The 22795-nt window shown below is 44.1% G+C and overlaps 1 protein-coding gene across 1 annotated transcript in view; it reads left to right on the plus strand.

Annotated features, from left to right (window-relative positions):
• The window catches only part of pvrl2l (PVR cell adhesion molecule related 2 like), a 195546-nt gene that overhangs the window by 134116 nt on the left and 38635 nt on the right, over positions 1-22795 (plus strand). Inside the window, exons 2-4 of the mRNA XM_030063027.1 lie at positions 4120-4232; positions 11328-11571; positions 22611-22795. The exon at positions 22611-22795 is cut by the window's right edge and continues 109 nt beyond it. Coding sequence (XP_029918887.1) covers positions 4120-4232; positions 11328-11571; positions 22611-22795 — 542 coding nt within the window. The remainder of the gene's footprint in view (positions 1-4119; positions 4233-11327; positions 11572-22610) is intronic.

Consider the following 22795-nt stretch of genomic DNA (forward strand, 5'->3'; position numbering starts at 1 on the left):
TTTTTTTTTTTTTTACACACACACACACACACACACTCACACACAAACACACACACACACACACACACACACACACACACACAAACACAGATGTACACATAGCTTAAAAAAAAAAAAAAACACATACACCCCATTAGAAGATGTACATACATATGCCTTTACACACAAAATGCATACTGACACACATGGGTGCACACACATGGTTGGATGCATCCTGCCGACACCACAGTGCACGCACACACACACACACACACACACACACACACACACACACACACAGAGAGAGAGAGAGAGAGAGAGAGAGAGAGAGAGGGAGAGAGAGCACATGTTTGACTGTGTTGTTCAGCTGATTTGCAGGCTGGAGCGGGCCGGCCTGCTGCCCTCTGTGCTGTGGCGTCTAACATTTTGTCCCGATCAGTCCCTCACACACACACACACACACACACAGCGAGGGGCTTTTTCTCTGGAAACCACTCGGGGTTAGCCACTGGTCATCCTCACTTTTTTTTTTTCCTTTTGTAAGAAGAGTCTGAGGCTGCCTGGGAGGTGGAGGAGAAAAGGCCCTGGCAGGGTTTGGTCCCGGGCCAGCGTTGGGACGGGGGGCGGGGGGGGGGGGGGACTCGACCCCTGTGCTGTCTCCAGGCCGAGCCCGGTTTATTTTCAAAGGGAGAGAAGAAAAAAAAAAAGCAACAAGGTTTGATGGTGGGCTGCAGCCGGGCGTCGGCGTGGCGAGCGTTTGGGTGCCGAGGCGGGCCGACGCTGCTGGCAGAGCAGCGCTCGTTTAAAAATGTCACTGGAAGCCTCGTACGATTTCAGGAGGGAGGCGTCAGACTCGCCGAGCTGCCGGACTTGGCTCGGAGTGTGTCAACTTGGAGGATTACAACTTCTCTATTTTGCTTTCTTTGATCCCTTCTCATTTTGTTTTCAGTTTTCGTCTCTTTTTCTTCCCCCCCTTCGTTCCGTCTCATGATTACAAGGATTACAAGTTCATTACAGTTTATTAATTTCATTACATTGAATTTAGGCCATGCAGTTTGTTGGATATTGATTTTCTAAACATCCGAGCAGCGTCTTCCGCGGCACGGCAGCACTGATTTGCTTTGCCGGCGTCGAGCAGCTGCACTGATGACCAATCTTGGTAAAAAGCGCCATTAGCAAAGGGCGAGTCATGTCAGCCGCACGAAGCCACTGAAGTGCTTTTAACAAACACGTCGTCCACAAAGTGCCTGACGGAGCAAAGCCGGGACATAAATACCACTTAAAGCCGGGGCCCGTGACTTCCAGGAGTGTTCGTGAAACCCCCACCGCTTGGCTGAATCTCCATCCTCTCTCTCCTGTTCAGCCTCTCTGCCGCCACTTCAAGCAAAGTTTCTGTTGAGAGCCTCGACTGCATTTTCTGTCACGTCAGTTTTATTTGTCGAATCCATTTGAAATTCAGTGGAAGCCGGGCTCTCCTGTCGAGTGCGTCTGAACGCCGGGACCTGACAGAATCGGCAATAACTCTGATTCCTGTTCAGAGAAAATAGCTCGCCATGACCGCACAGTTACATTTTTTTTTTCCCACTAAAGGTGAAAAGCACAAGACGAGGTTATAGAAAAAGTTGCCACGCATGGATTGGAGCTGAATTGCAGACTCTTGCGAATACTTGACACGTCTGAAAATGTCTCCCTTCATTCCCCGGCCCTCGGTGGAGGCTCGGTGCCTGTTCTGCCGGCTGTCGGCCGCGGCGTGTCGTGTCGTGTCGTGTCGTGTCGTGTCACGGGCGGTGAAACATCGGCGTGACAGACTGAACATACGACACCTGAGCATTAATGAAGCCCAGGTGTTAACCTCGCCGCTCACTGCCAACACTCGGTATCTGAAAAAGCCTTTCAGCCTCATATTCAGCACTAAAATCTTGTTTTTCTTCTAAAATCTGCCAGTGGAGTGAGTTACACTGCAAAAAGTCAAATCTTACCAAGAATATTTGTCTTATTTCTAGTCAAAATGTCTTATTTCTAGTCAAAATATCTCATCTGCCAATGGAACAAGCAAATTTTTACTTGTTCACTTGTGTCACAAGTAAAAATTTGCTTGTTCCATTGGCAGAATATGCTTCTTGTTTCTAGCAAATTTTCACTTGTTTCAAGCGAATTTTCTCTAGAAACTTGAAACAAGTGAAAATTGTCTAAAAACAAGTTACTTCTGAGGTGATCATGTCTTATTTTAAGTGTAATGAGATATTTTGACTAGAAATAAGACATTTTGACTTGAAATAAGACAAATACTCTTGGTAAGATTTTGTAATCCCAGTGTAATCCCTCGTCTCCAGCGCTAGTCGACTTGAATCGCGTGTCATATTCTTGATACGAGTGGCCTTCTCTGCCTTATTCTGCCTTGTTTTCAGAAAAATTCCCCAATCTGCATCGGAAACAAGTGGGATTATTTCATGCCACTGAAATTTTTTTCCCACTTCCCCACAGAAACAAGATGTTAAAACTTAATATACTGCAAAAAACACAAAATCTTATCAAGATTAATTGTCTTATTTCAAGTAAAAATATCTCATTACACTTAAAATAAGACATGATCACCTCAGAAGTAACTTGTTTTTAGACAATTGTCTCTTGTTTCAAGTGAAAATTCACTTGTTTCATTGGCAAAATTTGCCGGTGGAAAAAGTGAAAATTTTCAATGAGATATTTTGACTAGGAATAAGACATTTTTGACTTGAAATAAGACAAATAATCTTGGTAGGATTTTGAGTTTTTGCAGTGTGTGAGATAAAGTTACATGTTAAGATGGACATTTTTTTTTGCAGTGTTTTGACATGAATGGTTGATTTTCCAGTCGCTGGTCTCATTTAATTGTGGCGACGTGGGCGGCGTCTTGCCCTCCTCATTTCCAGGCAGTGTTTTTCAGACGTGATTGATCATAGAAAACCCAAATGCTCTCTGGGATTTGAAGAAGAAAAAAGAAAACAAGAAAAAAAAAAAAAAAGTGGTGCAGTAAACCCATTTAAATTCAGCAGGCTGACGGCGCCTTGGGTCAGCAGGTAGTGCAGCTCTGACGCGGTTTGACACCGAGCCTTCTCTCTCTCTTCTCTCTGAAAGTTGGGGCGGACGGGCCGGCTGTCCTGGCTGTTTGTCGTGATTCACGCCGAAGCGAAGAGTCACAGGTGGTTTTTGCATTGAATTTCAAACGGATTAGAGGAGCAGCGGTGGCGTCGGCGCGCTCCTCCTGGCGGCTCGCCCCCTAGCGATGCCTGGCGGAAGACGAGCCGTGCCGTAATGAGGAGGAGCCTCGCTGAAGGGAGTTCGCGGAGACTCTGCCTAAGGCCCTCCATCAAAGCTTGATGATGCTCGTGTTCTCTCTCTCGCTCTCCCTCGTTCCTCCCAGCCTTGCTCTGTCTTTACTTCTTTTTCTGCCTCCGAGTCTTTCATATTCCCTCCATCTCTCTCTCTCTCTCTCTCTGGGTAGCACATTAAGGGCAGGAGCCACATTTACCACCGTGCTGCATTACAAGAGCAAAATGAGCAGGATGAGGGGAAAGAAAGAAGAAAAAAAAAACATCAGTGACAGCAGCTGCGTTTAAAGAAAGACAGATTCATGCTGACTTGAAATACTTCAGACCAGGGGTTTTCACATTTTTTTTATGATGTGGCTCCCCAAGTTTTGGTTTGTGTGAAGTTTTAATTTGTTGATTTATCCCACTTGAGCACTGAGGAGCACATTCGCAAGATTCAAGTATTATATTAAAATAATCACGTATGCATTTTTTATCCCAGCAATTTCCACAGTGGCACATTATTGTGACATGAAGGTATATACCGTCTTGCTGGGGCCCCCCTGGAGGCCCCTCAGGGACAGCTTGAGGCCCCCGGACCTCACGTTGAAAACCACTGCTTTAGAGCATCATGCTTTCTCTCTCTCTTTTCCTCTCCCTCCTCTGTCTCCTTGTCTTTTTTTGGTTGTTTTTTGCATCTTTTTCTTTCCCTTGTTGTTTCTAATTATTGCCGAACATAGGTTACAAAATGTGAAGATTTCAACAAGCGCCAAACAGCTGTTTAATTATTCAGGCGGTGTTGGTTTTGCAGATTGTTGTTGCATAATGTGTGTCCTCTGCCTCGTCCCTGCAGGTGTCCGGGCTCAGAGAGTGCGAGTGGAAGAGGAGCTGGAGGCGTATCCCGCCGGCTCCGTCGATCTCCGCTGCCAGTTCATCGATGGAGGAGGACGGACCAAACTCACACAGGTGGGCAGACTGAAGGCGGCCTCGGTCGCACGGCGGTCGGCTTCAAGAGCCGCTTTAAAGAGGCCGTCGAAGCCGGGGTCACGCGGAGGGAGATGCTCCGCTCCTCCATCTGGTGGCACTCGCAAAATCGCCGCTCGTGACCAGTGTTGGGACCAATTACTCACAAAACGAATAAGTTACAATTACTAATTACTTCTGTAAAAAAGTAATTTTGATTACTACTCAATTACTGCTGCAGAAGAGTAATTCAGTTACGGGGGAAGTAATTTTTATGATTACTTTTTTTCTTTTCTTAAATCTTCTTATTAATGCACATATTTTTGCGTTGCTGTTGCAGTGTGGACATCGCTGTCAAATTTCATCTATCACTGTCAGTGTTGGGCACGTTACTTTGAAAAAGTAATTCATTACAGTTTAAAGTAGTGATGCCAGTTTGTCCAGGTGGGGAATTGAACCCCGTCAGGAAACACATGTGCTTCTTGTAATTTGTGCTGAGTCATTCTCCATGCATGTTGATAAGTTACGAAAAACTGCAAAGTTTGACCAGTTTGAAAATTGACACACCGCTTTTTCTCCACAAGACGCACCTTTTTTTGAATAGGATAATAAAATAATAATAATTATTAGTAGTAAGTAACGGCGCATTTTATTGTCAGTAACGGTAACGGCGCTGTAACGGGGGAAACAGTAATTTCTTTGATTACTCGTTACTGATAAAAGTAACGCCGTTAGTAATGCTATTTCTTTGTAACACCGTTACTCCCATCACTGCTTGTGACGTCTGTGATCGCTGAAATCACGCAGCTGGAGCTCGCCGAGCAGCTCCGCATAAACTTAGTGAATTCATCAGAGGGAGATCCATCGAAAACGTTGGTTTAATTGGATGTCTGGATCCCCGCGCGATCGATGAATCTAGTCTAAGTCAAGAAAGGTCGCCGTCTCTCCCTCGGTAATTTCTTTACAACAACAACAACGTGCGGCGAGGACAAACAGAGGACGAGCCGCCGGGGAAAGACGTTTCTCAGACGGTCCACATGTTGGCACGGCGCCGTGTCGTTAATGAAGCCGTCTGTGTCTGCTGCACCGTCACCTGACGGTCACTCATGTTCACAATGTGGCCGCCGTCTTCAATTACAGAGGGTCTGTCTCAATCGAAGGGCTGGATGACTACCAGGTCGCAGCCCACGGTGCCCACGTAGGAGGCGTCCGACGTCGGTGCCGATATCAGGTTTACTGGAACTAAAAGTTTAGTGAATTGGGACGGTGTAGCCTGCGGAGGATTCCTACGTCATTATCATCGAGGCTTCCCGAAGCGCATTCGAGTGATGCAGCGTAAAATGCCGAAGTAGGTTTGGGAGGTGCGTCAGTGAACACCTGTGCATGAAACAAAACGATAAGTTAGTTTTATGTATTTTATTTTATTTTGTCTTTGTGAAGATGCAGGAAATTAAGATAATTGTTACACCTCACAAAGTGCAACAGACTATCCCAATTACAGTAATTGTACACGTGGCTACATTGTAACATACAAGATGCACTGATGGTTGCTATGGAAACATCATGCATAATGCCTATCTAACTCATCTAACTAAACTTGCATTTACAGGCGAATCTATGGTGGTAATTATAGGCATGAAAACTTATCAAAACGTCATGATATAAACATGAAGACGGTCTAAAACAGGTTTAATAATTCCAGCAATGGTGGCTGATCCAGAAATTCAACTGGACTGAAAGGTACCCTGGGAAGTAAGCTGTGATGTCGCCGCGAAGCATCGTGGAGGTGTTTGCTGCAAATGAGTCAAAAATAGGCTGGATCTGTCGGCTGCATTTGGTAAAACTGAATTGGGACAGGACTTGTCGCGCCGCCGTGACGTAAGCAGCCTACAAGTACGACCTGGGTAGCGTACAGCCTCTGAATTGGGACAGAGCCTGTGTCACCTGAATGCTATGGACACCTGGGTTTAAGTTTATTTTTCCTTCTTGAACGTTATCCTCAGGCTGCATCATTATCTTTCTGTGATAAATTCTTTTATTGTTTTTTCCCTTTAATTAATAAAAACAGAAAACAAACAAACAGATGTGGCAGACATTAATTAGACAAAAAAAAGTAGCAACAGTGATACAGAAAAATAAGAGACGATACTGTAGCAAAAAGATAACAACAGTAATATTACTGATAAAACATCAGTAATAATCAGTAGCATTGAGTGATAGTAAAAAAAATATATATCTTTCTAAAGCTGGTTTAAACGTGCAGCATCCGTATCGCTCGTGAACAGAAACTTCCACATTCTTCTGGATTATAGTCGATTTTTAACCTTAAATCTTAAATCATAAAGGTCTGGGTGATCACCGCCATGATTCAAGGTGCACTGTGGAAAAATCGTTGAGGATCGGTTTTAAGTCAGAGCTAAAACACTGGAAAAGCATATAGTCTCTCAGTGAGCCGGGCCGGAGGTGAGAAGCGTTAAAGCGGTGCAGAGCCCGTTAAAAAAAAAATGTGTGGAAACGTGAGAAAATGTGAGAGCGGAGGTGTGTTCTGGGTGCAAAAGCCCACATGAAAAAGTTACAGGCTCCGTCAAGTCAAAGCAGCATTTACCGTGGATGCTGAGGCTCGGATTGGATGCGGCTGAGCGGTCCGAGCGGAGGTGAAGCCGGTTAGCGCTGCACTGTTAACGCTGAGACATTTCTCTGCTCATTATCTTCACTGATTTAATTGTTGCACATTTATTACGTGAACACACTGATTAATTACTTTTGTGTGATTCATTTTTAATCATTCTTTTAATTTAAAATAAGTCAGAGTTTTATTTAGCTGTTAATATTCTCTTATATTTTGTATAATCATAATAACTATGATGCACCTGGTTTATTCATCATATGGATGAAGAGCATAAAGAGCCACACCGCTGAGCTTAATGTTGGTGCATAATGACAGCTGCTGTGGCTGCTGGGGAACACCACACAATCGGTGAATCGTTTTTTGTTTTTTTTTTTCCCGCTTGTTAAACTGACAGGTGTAGAGGCCGGCCGAGCAGAAGGCGAACGGATATAAAAACGTCCGCTTGTGTCTTCACACATTCGTGGTTAAATGTGGGAGTGGAAAACAGGCTTGCCCGCAAATCCTCAGTGACCGAGTTTTAGAAAACAACAGCGTTTAGGTAACAGCGCGGGGACGTTCTCGCATGTGTCGTGTGTGTGAGCGCCGGAAAACTCCTCTCCCTTCACAGTCTGTCAACATCATGTTCAGAATCAGCTAAGATGACCAAAGTTTTGCACTTTTTATTTTGCAGCTTTCAGTTTGAAGTCGATTGGATGCTGTGGAGCTGATCGAACCACACACACACACACACACACACACACACACATACAGATTTCTTTTTCTTATTTCCCTTCACTGCAAAAACTCAAAATCTTACCAAGATTATTTGTCTTATTTCAAGTCAAAATGTCTTATTTCTAGTCAAAATATCTCATTACACTTAAAATAAGACATGATCACCTCAGCAGTAACTTGTTTTTAGACAATTGTCTGGAGTGGAAAAATTTGCCAATGAAACAAGTGAATTTTCACTTGTTTCAAGTGAATTTTGTCTAAAATCAAGTTACTTCTGAGGTGATCATGTCTTATTTTAAGTGTAATGAGATATTTTGACTAGAAATAAGACATTTTTGACTTGAAACAAGACAAATAATCTTGGTAAGATTTTGCGTTTTTGCAGTGTTCTGGCATCAGCTGAGTCTAAAGGCCAATCACAGGTTGCACCTTCTAACTTTCCTCTGAGTTGAATTTGTTTACCAATATTTGCCCCGCCCCCTCTGTTTGGTGGGCTCCATAAGAATCAATATCAATATCAATATATATCTTTATTTGTCCCCAATGGGGCAATTAGCTCCGCAACAAAGGGAGCACACACAACAAAAAATACAAACACGCATGACATAGAAAAAGTTTAAAAAATAAATAAAAAAAATAAATGGTCACTTGAATTTAAGAGATCATCATTACGAATTTGGGAGAGTATTTCACCCATCTACCTTTTCCTCCTGGCATTTCAAAGAGAAACAGCGGAGGGTACAAAGGAGTGCTTATATCTGTTCGTTTTTGCACGTGTTGCACGAGTCTAAGCAGTGAACCTGATGGTAAAATGATGGAGGCTGCTTTCTTAATAAGTTGTTTGTTGTAGAGCTCTTGTAGAGTTCGTTGTGCAGATCCAATGATTTTGCTGCTCACACTGACAACCCTGTTAAGTATGTTTCTCTCTTTAACCTTCAAGGATTGAAACCAACAGATAAAGGAAAATATAATAACGGACTCAATAAAAGAACGATAAAACACAGTCATCAGGGAAGAATCAACCTGGGATTTCGAGAGTTTACAAGACAAAAAAGGTGCTGCTGACTTTTCCTGTATATCTCCATAAGAACACGAAGATAGATAGATAGATAGATAGATAGATACTTTATTCATCCTGAAGGAGATTCACAGTTTTCAGCAGTATCCACAGATTACAAGATTAAATAAATAAAAAATAAAGAATAAAAGATGACACTAGAGATCTAAAGATCTAAGTGCCCAATGTGCAAAAAACAATGTGCAAAAAAACAAAAAAACAGTGTGCATAGATGTGCATAGACAAATTCGAGCAGAGCTCCGAGTTTGAAAAAATAAAACCTGAAACAGAGTAAGAAGACTTCTGTCTGGCCCAACATTAGGTTTAAAAAAAAAAAAAAAAAACACGGCGCCCTGCTGCTCATTCCAGCCTCCTCTCACCAAACGGAGAGCGCCAGCCAGATGGAACACAAAAGCAGTACACACACAAGTTTTTTGACATTTTGAAGTCTGACATCTTCTCTGAAACCACCTGAACTTTCCGGCTTCGCTATCGCCCGCACATCTGTTGCATCAGGCAGATTAAAGCCAGCGCCGCGGCCTGTTTGCCGGCTCGGTTTGATCTCGGCCTGATCCGCTCCTCACTGTGTCATGAGCCGAGTCAATAGGCAATTTGTTCAGGTTTAACAACTGAAACAGCAGACAGGCTAAATTGCCTTCTCTCACATTTCTCGATGACGATCTATCGCCGACGAGGTGGTTTCATCTGCTAATTTGCGGGGTTGCCGTCCCTCCTCTCCCCCGCCGCCCCCGACCCCCGCCGCCTCTCCTGTCACAAGTCTAACAGATGTTTACTAAACGCCTATTGATAAACTTAATTCCCTCTCCTTCCCGATCTATCACTTGAGTCATCAGTTTGTATTTGATTCGCTCGTTCTGACAAGTGGAGGCAGAAAAAAATCAATCGGGGCCCGGCATCACGACGCTCTCGCTCGCGGTTAGTGTTTCATACGGCGGCCGGCGAGTATCAATATCTTTCCGATATCTTGAACATCTAAAGAAGAGGAGACTGTAAAATGGCACGCTTTGAAATGTGACTGCAAATGGCAGCGGGTCCTTGAGCAAGTGTTTGCAAATCGGAGAGACCTTTAATTTTTATCTAGTAATAGATTCTTGGCTCTTCGCTCACACAGCTTTAATTGAGTTTGACTTTTTGTTACCCTGAGGGATCGTATTTCCGCGTTTCATGGCAGTCAAAGGAAAGTTGAAATACAAGAAATCTGTTATATGATCAAGCTGTGGTGATATTAAACCGGGAGCTTCTTTCCAAAACAATTCCAAACTGGTAACAACAGTAATTCAGCATCCGATGATTTTTTTTTTTTTAGCCTGTATTTATCCAGGGAAGTTGAGATGAACACATAAGTCAGTGCGGTGATAGCTGTAATTGCAGGGTGAGGGAGAGTTACATGCATTTAGTGTCCACACCAGTGCATCGTGGCTAAACAGAGAGGCACTGTGCTGAGAAAAAAACAAAACAAATCAATCAAAAAATGAGAAGCGGCCCCTTAATTGGTGAAGGTGTAATAAAATTAATTCATTTGAAGAGTTTTCTCTCGCCGCTGAATAGGCGCAGAGGGTCATTCTGCCTCAAAGAGCCGCTAAGGCCGAAGGAATTTCATTAGTCTCGGTTTCAGTGGATAGTTTTAATTTTGTGCGATGCTCTAAATGCTCTTTGGGAGGCTGTTCCGCCCGGACAAGAGTGAAATTCCAGGGGAAAAAAAAAAAAATGAAATCTTTCAAATTCTCTGGCAGGAAAACGGTCACAGTAAAAGATGCTGAATATTGGCAGAAAATATCAACTCACCGCAGCAGATATCAGCCTTTAAATCCCACACACACACACACACACACACACACGAATCCCAAGACGTGATGTCACAGCCGAACAGCTTAATAACCTCGTAGGTGTTGGGATTATTGGTTGTTTGTTATATTGGTAACTAGCTCACACTTGATATATGAGTTTATAAAAATATACTTTTGAATATGGTTTTACAGAGTTAGAGCTGGGCTACATACAGCTAATCTGTACTAAATACACCAGTCTGTATCGTCTAAAGTATTTTTTATATAGAGAAATATCTGTCAAAGTCCTAATGTGTAGTGATTTACTGTCGAGTGAAATTTTCTGTAAACATCCCACTGACTTCAGCATTGGCAGCACCAAAATTTGGCACAAATGCAGACTTGGAACGCCGCTCCTTTGTTGTGACCTCCTTTCTTTCAACCTTTTTTGTTTTCCTGTCCGTCTTCACTGCAAAAACGCAAAATCTTACCAAGATTATTTGTCTTATTTCAAGTCAAAAATGTCTTATTTCTAGTCAAAATATCTCATTACACTTAAAATAAGACATGATCACCTCAGAAGTGCTTGAAACAAGTGAAAATTTGCTTGTTTCATTGGCAAAATTTGCCAGTGGAAAAAGTGAAAATTCACTTGAAATAAGTGAAAATTAGCTAGAAACAAGAAACAAATTTTGCCAATGAAACAAACAAATTTTCACTTGTTTCAAGAGACAATTGTCTAAAAACAAGTTACTTCTGAGGTGATCATGTCTTATTTTAAGTGTAATGAGATATTTTGACTAGGAATAAGACATTTTTGACTTGAAATAAGACAAATAATCTTGGTAAGATGTTGAGTTTTTGCAGTGTTTTCGTTCCTTGTTTCTCACTTGGTTCTGTTTTCGTCACAGGTGTCGTGGATTTGGGAGCCCACCGAGGGCCAGAGGGACAACATCGCCGTGTTCCACCCCACCTACGGGCAGAGCTTCCCCAACCTGTCCTTCCAGGACCGGGTCCAGTTCCTGCAGGGGACTCTGGAGAACCCGTCCATCCGCATCTCCAACCTCAGCATGTCCGACGCCGGCCGCTACACCTGCGAGTACGCCACCTACCCCTCGGGAAACGAGCAGGGGACCACCAACCTCGTCATGCTGGGTGAGTTGAGCGCGCTCACGTGTCCGCCGGTCGCCGCTCTCCACAGCTCTGCATCCTTTTTCTCGCTGCCTTCACTTGAAAGGAATGTGCTGCAGCTTCAGACGGAGTTGAGAACCCGACGTGTTTCACCGCACAGGGCGCCGAGAGGTCAAAATGTTTCAACTTGTAGCGAAAGAGAACCACGCTTCAAACAGGTTTTTCAAAAAGCTGCTTTTGCGGCGAGAGCCTTGACCACGGCTCCCCCCACCATCTGTTTACCGCTGCCAGCTAAAACAGAGATGGCCTTTGAACCCCCACACCGAAGAAAAAGTCATTTAAAGTGTTTGAAGATCATTTCTCTGGTATTTCTGCTTGGTTGGAAAGACAGAAACGACAGGAGACCATGAGTCACACTCAGACAAGTGGCACTGCAACTGCAGGCCACTTTTCAAAGGATATATATATATACACATCATGTGCGTTTCATTTCATTTCATTTCATTTACTTGGATATCCTTGGAGTCTTTTTTTTTTTTCTTAATCATTATTAGATTCGCATCATTAACTCAAAATTATTAACCAGGAAATACCTTAGCCCTCATTTCTACATTTTGATGATGCAAAACATAGAATCATGAGCTAAAATTAGTTTCTTCAGTCACAGTGTGACGCCGCTTTCACATCAAAACATGAAGATGAGGAACATGGCAGCTACTGATTGCAGCTGTGGATTAGCTTCCATGTTAAATAACGCTAATACAGTGGGAATGTTCACAGCCACATATTCTGGTATATTGTGAATAATCAGATTAAGGTGATAGTTTTTTTTTCTTTTTTTTTTCTAAACCACTTACATGGTCTGAAATAATGTGATTTCCCACAATAATCCAGGCTGAGTGGATTTCTTTGACAGCTGGTTTACTTAACTTGAAGAAGGACAGCACAATGAGAGCGGACGCAGCGGTGGCCACTCAGATGACGGAGAGCAGCTGGGCTTGTTGTGCTTGCAGAGCACCTCGGTGCAAACGGCATCGTCCTGTTGACTCGGCTCACCGGGCTCAGCAGGGCTTTTCGCCGGAGCTCCACAAATGTTGGCCTTTGCCGCGATCTCTTGCCGTGTTGTGTACTTTCTGCACTGTGACGCACAGCCGGCCGCTGCATCGGGGTCAAGCTCGTCTCTGACACTTTAGACACATTTGGACGGTGAAAAATCTGAATTTAACCACGTTTAGTGTTTTCATGGCCAAATAGCGTAAAAAAAGAGTCAACACCTGTTTGTGTGAACCAGCTTACTGCATTTATTTGGACTATTGCCTTAATCAGGTTAAGATCAGGCAGCTTTTATGCAAACAGTGTTTCCTTCACTGGCATAGTAATATTGAACAGGTACTCTTTCCCTACTTTGTATGCAAAGAGGAACTGTGAGCAGTTTTTTTTTTGTTTGTTTGCTTGTTTTCAGGATTTTTTTTTTTTTTGCAATAAGCAATTTCAGAACTTATTAACAACCCTGAAACTAACTGTGCTGTATGGAGACTTTTGTTCTCTTAATTAAAAAGCATTAAACAATATTATAATCCAATATCAAGTCACGAGGCCCAGCCCTTTTGCTGTTTTTCACCTTTTTTCTCGGTTTGTTGTCAAACTCCGGCTAAACTCCCTCCTTCCCCTATAGAATAAAAGCGGCGCTCGTCCACTCCTCCCTCGCAACCCCTCCTCTTCAGGTTCATTCAAAGCGTCTCCGTCTGCAGATGAACCTGTCCAAATGTCACACCAGTGGCGCAAGTGTCTCTCTCGTCCATTCAGAGCGGTCGTTTACCTGCTTGCAGCTTCACCGCATTTTCGAATTGGAGGTCAGGAAGAAAATGAATCCACGTAATCCAACAGGAGCCTTGTGAAAGTAAAAGGAATCCCTCATTTCTGTCCTTAAAAACACATTTGTTGGCCTTAGCTTTCAGTTTTGCAGAACCAAACACGGCTGACTCTGTTTGTCTACAAGCCTCTGGTCAGAAAGGGCCCAGTGCAGCTTTAAGCACTAACTCGGTCAAACTGCACTTGGAAACTCATAAAGAGCAAGTTAGTGGTTATTTACTCAAATGCTGTTTATCCTTTTGCAGAACTGTTTCCCCCAATTGCAGCCCGCTTGCCGCGGCTGTGTGAGGTGGTAGTTCTGCAAGCGGAGAAACAAAGTGTTGTGGTAAATAACGGCTTACTTTGTTTTTACTTGAAAATCAGCGGCAAAAGCATGTGGTTGGCGTCGGAGTGAGTGCGACTTATTTATTTAATCGTGTTCTCATGTCACAGACAAATTGAAAGCGAGGCATATTGTCTTCTGGGAAACGGACGGGTAAATGTCGATGTTTTCCCAGAAGGATTAATAAAACGTGAACACTTGCTAAAATGGGTGAAACCGTACTGAGACAGGCATTAATAGACTCGGGCTGGCTGCCTAAATATAGTCTGTGTGCGGGGAGAAAGTGGCCTGTAAATACGCCCATTGTCAGCTGCAGAAAGGAACAACTTGACCTCGGTCTGCAAGGACTTCGGTTTTTGACTTGATGCGTTCAAGCCAAGCTCTCCACCTCAATAGGGATTCCTCTTCTCTGACAATGAAGCAACCAAGAATACCTGGAAAGTGCCAGCGGTGCATACTGGAGGCGGAGTGTGTGAAGTTACCTGGGTTTGTTCACTCGTCAGGCTAAGAGGATGTTTGGTCGGCGGCGGCAGCGGATGCATCCTGTTTCTAATCGGAGCCAGCTGGTGTTATTCTTCCACCCACGTGTCCTCCTGTTTGCACGCCGCTAACGCAGCCAGCAGATGCCTGGGGTCTTTCTCTCACCGCTAATATCACCGAGGAGGCTTCGCGCTCAAACGTGCATGACACAGTTACCTCGAATGATAAGTGCTCTGCTCATAGCATCAGGTATAGCGTGGTGACGAGCCCGTATAGCCGCTGATGTCATGTCAATAAACAACAATGAATGTATAAATAAATAAATGTAAAAATAAATATATAAATACACAAATGAATAAATAAATGTAGAAATAAATAAATATATAATTAAAAAAAATGTAAAAATAAATAAATAAATACATGCATGAATAAAAACAGAAATAAATAAATAAATGTACAAATATTTATTAATTTAATTATTTATGCATTTATATATTTATATGCATATTTATTTATTTATTCATTTATTTATTGTTTTGTCATTTTTCATCCCTCATAGGTACAAGAGGTAGCACTTTGTTTTTATTTGATTTATTTGGTACAAATAGAACTAATTAAAAAAAAAAAAGAGAAAAGAAAGTAAAAGAAACAGAAGTTGCATTCAGCAAAAAAAATGAAAGTGTGCTCACACAGGTGTGGTGATTCTGCGAAGCGTGTTCGGTATTGCCTCAAAACTGCATCTGGGGATTCCTTATCTGCTGAAACTGCGTGCGCTGGCACTTCTGTACGTCGCCGTGGAGATGCTGTACTGTAAGCAATTTAAAAATCACAATAATTAGAATAAATTCATTACGGAGTCCCAGTTGTTGCAGTCATTATAGCGCGTGGAGGAAGTGTTTTCAAATTGCTTTCATGTGTTCTCCTCCTGGGCCAATAATATTTTCTCCCTGTAAGTAAGTAAACCTCCGTAAGACGATGAAAAATCAACTCTGGAAGCTTCCCTCTCATTGAACACAGCGCACGGGAGATGCGGGACTTGGCTGTCTCGCAGAGAAAACACGAGGAGTTATTTTGGCTGGCTCACAGATAGATGTAGGCTAAGCCCCCTAAACTGCCGCTGCTGGCACAAAGCAGAGGTAGACTGGGAAATACCTATTGGAAGGCTCACCGGCTTGCCGTTGTCTGGAGTTACAGCTGCGGCAGGCTTTCGGGGACAGATTTCCGCCTCATGTAAATGCACTCGGCGAACAAAGTGTCTGAAAGTCACTGGAAGACGGTCATATTTTCCTCTTATTGGATACAGAATCAGCACGAGCCAATCGCATTACACCTTATTGGATCCAGAGCTTCTGGCGGCCAATCACATTACAACTTATTGGATATAGAACCACCAGCACCCCAATCATATCACAACTTATTTAAGTATGAATGCATAATCCTGACAGCCAATCACATTAGAACTTATTGGATACAGCAGCACAGGCAGCCAATCTTATTACCACTTATTGGAGTGTGAATAAAGAATCACTTACTTGGCAGTGAATGATATCACATCGTTTTGGATAGGGACCAGGCAAAATGACTGGTCGCCAATTACATTGCATCTTATTGGATATACCGGAGAGCACAGCCAGCAGGACAGAAATATGATTGCGAGGGATGGAGAGTTTAGGAGATCACACGCCTGTTATTTGTATTTTCCAACCCCGCGGAGTGCAAAAATGTCCTCGCAGGCTTTGATTTTGAGGGAGGCGGCGGGAGTCCAGAGGACGGAGGAGCGGGCGGGAAGCCGGTGGGTCGCCGGCGTCGAAGGAAGAAGCAGACTGGAAACCGAAATCGCACGGGTGGAGTTAAGCGAGCCGCGGGTTCACCAAAACAGCGCCGCGTTAATTCCAGCCTCCAGCCTCAGAGTCTCTGACTTGTTAATTTCCTGCGACAACACGGCGTCTTGGGTGAAAATGAGGTGTTAACTAAAAAAGAATAAGCACCACATTTTCATCCAAGAGTGTGAATGGTGAATATGCACTCTATGTTGATTTAGATCTCACTGTAAACAGCAAAAGGCATGTTTCTGCGCTCAAACGTCACTTGGAATGAAATCGTAAGAAAGTGAAGCTCTGAATGAAACACGGATTTCCGACGTTCAGTTCATTTTTTCACAAGTCCGAGCTCGCTTTCAAGGAGTTAAAATGAACACATTATTTGTAGTGTTCGACTGAAGGCAAGAGAAAATCACCAACCAGCCGAGGTTTTTTTCTCGAGCCGTAAAGCCGTGCCAGTATAGTTTCACCAGGCAGCCTCACTGTCCCTCCAGATTGAACTGGGAATGCTAACCAGCAGCCATCAAGCTAAGCTGTTCTGATAGCTGCTGATGTTCCAGGAATGAAAAATAAGCCACTGCCACTATTTTTGGTTTATCTTTTGACATTTTGCCAGGTTTCCAGTGAGCTCACCGCTCTGAGAAACTGTGATTCTTTAAGGGCAGAGGAGGAGAGTCCAGAGAGTCCTGAGCTCAGCAAAAAAAAAAAATCCACCAGGAGTGCAGAGTCTCTGTAGACACACACACACACACACACCAACACACACCAACACACACTTGTAGTGGGTCATAAGTGATAAGTGAGAAGGATTAGTTTTGTTTTTAGGAAAATCCAACTCATTCTGCTTTCAAATTAAGCAACAATCACGTTTCTGCTTGTGGGAAACAGGAAACGTCCGTGCGTGCCTCTCATGCAGCCGCTGACCCCGTGAATATGAGTGTAAGTACTGCCCCCTGCCCTTGAGCAAGGCTCTCAGCCTCCAGTTGCTCCAGTCGGCCGCTCACTTGGCAGCAGCAGAAGTGTGTGGTTGTAGCAGCCGGCTCCCAGGTGTGAATCTGTGCAACCGCATGAATGAGAAACAGGCTGTTGCTTTAAAAAAAAAAAAAACACACACACACACACACACACACACACTCTCCCTGGACGAGCAGAGGTTAACCAGAAAGTATGGAAATAATCCACCGGGCCCGGCGAGCTCGTGCTCCTCCTAATCAGGCCAGCCTTGATGGTGCAGCTCCGGCTCCTCTGCTGGGTGTTGACGCAGCCCGTGGCAGCGTTTCTGCAAAATAAGAGAAAACTGTAATACATTAATTAAAGAGACGCCTATAGTTTCCCCTCCAGAGGTATTGGCATTTTTAGTCAAGAGGAGCCAAACAGCAGCGAGATAATGAAACCAAACAATAAGCCGGTGTCTTCTCTGGAAATTTAATGTTCCCCCGTCTTTAGCGCGGATGCCAATAATTGTAGAGGGCACTCCATTGTCATTCAGCAGGTACACCTCAGCCGCATTAGCTCACCCTGCTGTGATGCTGGCTGCCTTGGTAAATTATTCTTTTTATTCATCTCCGAAAAGAGAGGAACTACAGCTTCCATTCTTTGTATTGTTGAGCCGGCGATAACAGATGTGGGGGAGCTTAAATGTGGAGAGAATTGCTTTTCGGCGCACACCGCACATTTGCCGTCAAATAGAGGCACTGAATAAGTCAAAAGGGGTAAATGCGGCGGCACAAAGGCTGTGCAGACGCGAGGCCTTCAGCTCCTTTTTGTATTCATTAGTGAACGGCAAACCCGAGCCACGTTTGGAGGAGGATGTGATACGGTTTCATCTGTTAACCTGTGTAACTTATTTCTTTTTTTCCAAACATGATAGGCACTCATCAAGTGGTTTTGAATTAACAGAGCTTGCCAACATCACTCGCAGCCAATAACGACTTGTCACAGACAGACGGCAGAATAATTAAAAACCATTCCTGTGGTCCTTGAATATTCATGCATTACTAACATGAGCCGAGTGCGAGGTGGAGGGAGCCGAGCAGATGTTTTTTTTTTTTTTTTTTTTTTTACCGGCGATATCTGGAGACGCTCAGCAGCGGCGTGTCAGAGCGAGAGGAGATGTTTGTGCGCCCGGGCGGCCGGCGTGAAGGCATGAATTTCAAAAAATCCAACAAGACTGTGTCTCTCCTCGGGAAATCCAGAGGTCTCTATTGATTTTTTGGGCGCTGCAAAGTTGAAAAAGCAAAAAGACAAAGAAAGAAAGAAAAACACGTCAATGCATCATCTCACAGTGCAGAAAGGATGCAGGGAGAGGGAACGGGGATGCGAGCCACAATATGAGAGTTACACATCTGCCTTTTTACACATCTGCCTTTTTACACATCTGCCTTTTCCAGATAACAAGTGACGTTTTAGTTTACTGCATCAGCGGCGGTGCTGCCTGTGATTGTTATTGTTCTGCTTCCTTCTCCTCACAATAGGAACATTTCCCTCCTCTGACTGCAACAGATCCTCTCACATTCGCTGTTAAAAACTTGTTTTTCTTCAAACAAGTGAAAAAATCAGCCGGTGGGATGAGATCATTTCAGATGCTTCCCAAGTTAAACAACTGGTTTCATGAATATTCTTGAATAAAGTATCGTTTTCTTCATTATTGGGCCTTATTCTGCCTTGTTTTAACAGAAAAATTCCTGAAACAAGTGAAACAGCATCGGACACAAGTTGGATTATCTCACCCCGCTGGCTGATTTTTTTTTTTTTTTTTTTTTTTTTTGTCACTCGCATGAAGAGGAACCATATTTAAAGGCTAAATATGGCACTGAATGACTTGTTCAGACAGAGATTTTCACGGTGCATGAGCGCGTTTTGTCCGTGTCTTACGCTAAAACCTCCAATTCTGCGGCTATTAACGCCTATTCTCCGCCGCTCTTAATTCGGCGGCGTCATGCTGGTTCCTGACAGGAGGAAGCGGCACGGAATGGCTGTTTATGTTGTGCGCCCGCCACATGTTAATAAGGAAATGTGCAACAGCGTTTATTTTCATACGTTCTCAGTGGATCAGATGCTAATTTAGTTACACCCTCCACACATTGCAAATCTCAGGACACTTAGCAGCTCTTTAAGTGAAGCTCCAAAGTGTCTCTTCCGTGCAAGTATTTAAATAGAACCACACATCATGATCATGAGGTGGCCCCAGACACGTGTATATCAGCACTGATGTTTTATAAGTTAATTTTAATCATTAATGCTCTAGGCTCACATAAAGGTCGTGGAGTTATCACGTCTAGACGAAACAATCTCTTTCTTGAGCCTTTGTTTCTGCAGGGACGTCTGCATGAGGACACAGGAGACGATTCCTCACTTCACGCTCGCACGGTTACAAAAAGGCTCTGTCCCAATTCAAAGGCTGTACGCTACCTAGGTCGTCTTTGTAGGCTGCTTACGTCACGGCAGAGCGACAAGTGCTGTCCCAGTTCAGTTTTACGGCGCAGGGTCCTGCAAATGCCGACAGATCCAGCCTATTTTTGACTAATTTGCAGGAAACACCTCCACGATGCTTAGATGCTTAGATGACCTAGTAGTCATCTAGCCCTTCGATTATGTTTGGGGTCAATTTGACCCCAGCCAATGTTTAATGTCTCTAAATGAGTGATTAACATCATTTTTTTTGCTTCATATTTAATGAGTGTTCCTAATGTAATGCTACTACCGGGTAAAGATGAAATTCACATGATAATATGTTTTCAATGTCCTGTTCACACTTTGTAACGCATCGGTTATAAATAACAAAAATCTGTACTTAGAAATAATATAAAGCCATTAAAACACCAAAAATTAATATTTCTTTCCAATTTTAGGTCAATCAGTGAGATTTTATGGTGATTTGAATATTTTTCCATTGTCATGTAATAGGAATACTGGATGTATAAGTGGGGGTGGGGAGGAGTTATGTTTTATTTAAAGGGCTATTTAGGTAATCAACAAAGAAACATCAAGTACCTGACACATAAACTTTGATAACAATTTTTGTTATAATAATTTTGCGGAAGTTTAAACTGCAGGGGTCAAATAGACCCCAAACATAAATGATGTTCAAAAATGTGAACATAACAGGAGACAGACCCACAGTCACACAGCACAGCCTCAGTCCTCTGCTGCTGGCCGCCGCTCAGCTGGGGCCCGATCGCCTCCCCCCGCCCAGCTGGAGCGCCCTCGAACGGGAACCTGAAACCCCACCGGCCCCCGGGACGCTGTGCTGCAGCACACGCCCCTCCGCAGCGGGGCGAGCCAAAACACAGATGTCTTCTTCGGGGAATCAATAGGCAATCACAAATAAATGTGTTGAAAAGCAAAATGGTGCTGGGGGTCGACAGCTGTGTGAGCGTCGCCGGGGAGTCGAATCCTTCCCGGAGCGCGGACGGCGTGTTGAAAACATCGGGTCAGCCCAGGTGAGCGGGAGTTCAAATCTCCCTGGAAAAAAAAAAAAAAAAAAAAAAAAGAAAACCAGTTGGCCGAATATTTGTCGAAACGGATTCTGAAAGCAAAAACAAAGCGTTTGATGAATCTCCCAAATGATGCATTCACTTGTCGAGTAAAGCAAACACACCCCATGCCGTTAAAGTGTTTGAAGCTGTTATTCAGATGTGTTCCCACCCGTCTCCTCGTCGCTCCTTGGCATGCAGCTTGTTGATATCAGCGGTGGAAAGAGAGAGGCGGTGGGGGGGTGGGGGGTGTGTGTGGGGGGGGGGTTGTCTGTTTATCCGGCCCTGTTAGCTTGGCTTCCTGCTTGCCCTCTAATTGCTTTCCTCTCAGAAAGCCTGACACCGACGTGGCAAATAGCGGTGGGCTTAGTTGGATGCGATGTCACGAAACACATCAGGGACGGATACTCCCGACTTGTTAAAGCATGTAGATCGATCCCAACTCCTTCCCTCCCCTCTCCTCCTCTCCTCTCCTCTCCTTTCTGCGCGGTCACTGTCTCGCTTTTTTCTTCTTCTTCTGTCTGTTTCTTCGTCTCCGTCTGGGCCTCATCGCCTCTCGTTTTGCTTTCCCCCCATCGTCGTCTTCTCCTTGTCGTCTCTCTGTTTCATCTCCTCCGTTCCGCTGTGTCACAAAGACAAATTTTAAGACTTTGTAAGACCTTTTTTTATATGCTACCTGGAATTGAATTGAAGGCCCATCTTAAAACTAATTAAAGACACAAAGCTGGCGAAAGCGGGTCCATTTCCGAGCGAACACAGCCGATGAATGCTCCGACACTGTAAATGGGAAAAAGGACAGCGGGAAATGAAGAAGGCGAGGAAATTGTTAAACGTCATTCGGTCCAATTGTGTGAAGTCGTGCGGCAAGATAGTGATCCAGGACGCCGGTGGCTCTCGTGCCACGGTAGCCAGATAGTGATCCACGGCGGTAGATGGATAAATCATTGCCGCAAGATAGTGATCCATGGCTCCTGAGGTGTCGTCCAGCTGAGATTAGAGTTCATGTCTAAAAATCAAAGTTAGACCTGAAATAGCTTTATTTGAGACACTTTTTAAGGTCTTAAAGGGACAATCCACCCCGGAATGCTTACGAACGGCTTTAAGGGGACGGGACTTAAAGTGGCATTCCACCTTAAAAACGTAAAAATTGACAACTGATGATTCATCTTGCATTTTTTTTATATGTATTTTGTTTTTTGGTGGTGTTTTTTTTTTTTATGGATAACTAGGCCAAATGTAGACAATGTAACATCGTGTCAGGATATTTACAGCACAGCCACATGGAGCTTGATAGCGGGGTATTTTTTTAATGCAAAATATCAGCAGCAAACAGCAGGTTTTTGGCAAAAGTCCCGCAGAATAAAAGAGCAAGAGCCTCTCTCGACACTCAGCGATCACACGAGGAGGAGGAGGCTCCGAGACCAATAACCTCCACTGACAACAGACCAGGATGCAGTGCGGCAACGGGAGATACTGCATTCTGACGAAGATGTGAGACTCCAGCTTTTTCTTTGCTCGTAAAAACAGGTAGAGAAATAAAAATTTTTTTTTTTCTTCTCGACCTGTTCTCTTGTGCTCCTGCAAAAAGCGGATGTTTTGGAAGGTTTGGCGTCAGCTCTGTGAAAATCTAAGAGCCGAACACGCAGCGCAGAGTCATTAAATGGTGGGGGAATGAGACTTGTAATACTGTAATTCAATGCATTTTAATGCGTTTTTAAGGCCTCGCGTTTGGATAATGTTAAGACTGTTCCAGGATCTGCGTGAGCCCTGTGTTGTCTCCCTGGCTCTCTGATGTTTCTTGGCCTAGGGTCACACCGGAGGGCCCACCTCCCCTCAGTGTTTCATTACAGCCACAGTAGGATGCCAGGGCGTATATGCACAACAAACCGATTGAACCTCCTCCTCTGTTCTCCTCCCCTGCCTTCTCTGCCTCCCGTCTCATTTTTTGATGTCTTTTTCCCCTCACCACCCTTTCTTTCTTTCTTTTTTCTTTCTTTCTTTCTTTTTTTTTATCTCTCTCCTGGCCCCTGTATTTAAATTTCCAACCTCTGTTTTTTCTCTCTCCACTCTTGCTCCCTCTCTCTCTCCTCCCAGCCAAACCCAAGAACTCGGCGAGCGCCGTGACCGTCCAAGCCGGCAACGAGCTGATGGTCGTGGCCCGGTGCGAGGCGGCGGACGGCAAACCGGCGGCGACCATCAAGTGGCTGTCGTCGGTCGGCGGCAACGAGACGAGCAGCACGGCGGCCGGGCCGGACGGCACGGTGACGGTCCGCAGCGAG

Source organism: Myripristis murdjan, chromosome 11 (genome assembly GCF_902150065.1).
Source record: "Myripristis murdjan chromosome 11, fMyrMur1.1, whole genome shotgun sequence".
Classification (NCBI taxonomy): domain Eukaryota; kingdom Metazoa; phylum Chordata; class Actinopteri; order Holocentriformes; family Holocentridae; genus Myripristis; species Myripristis murdjan.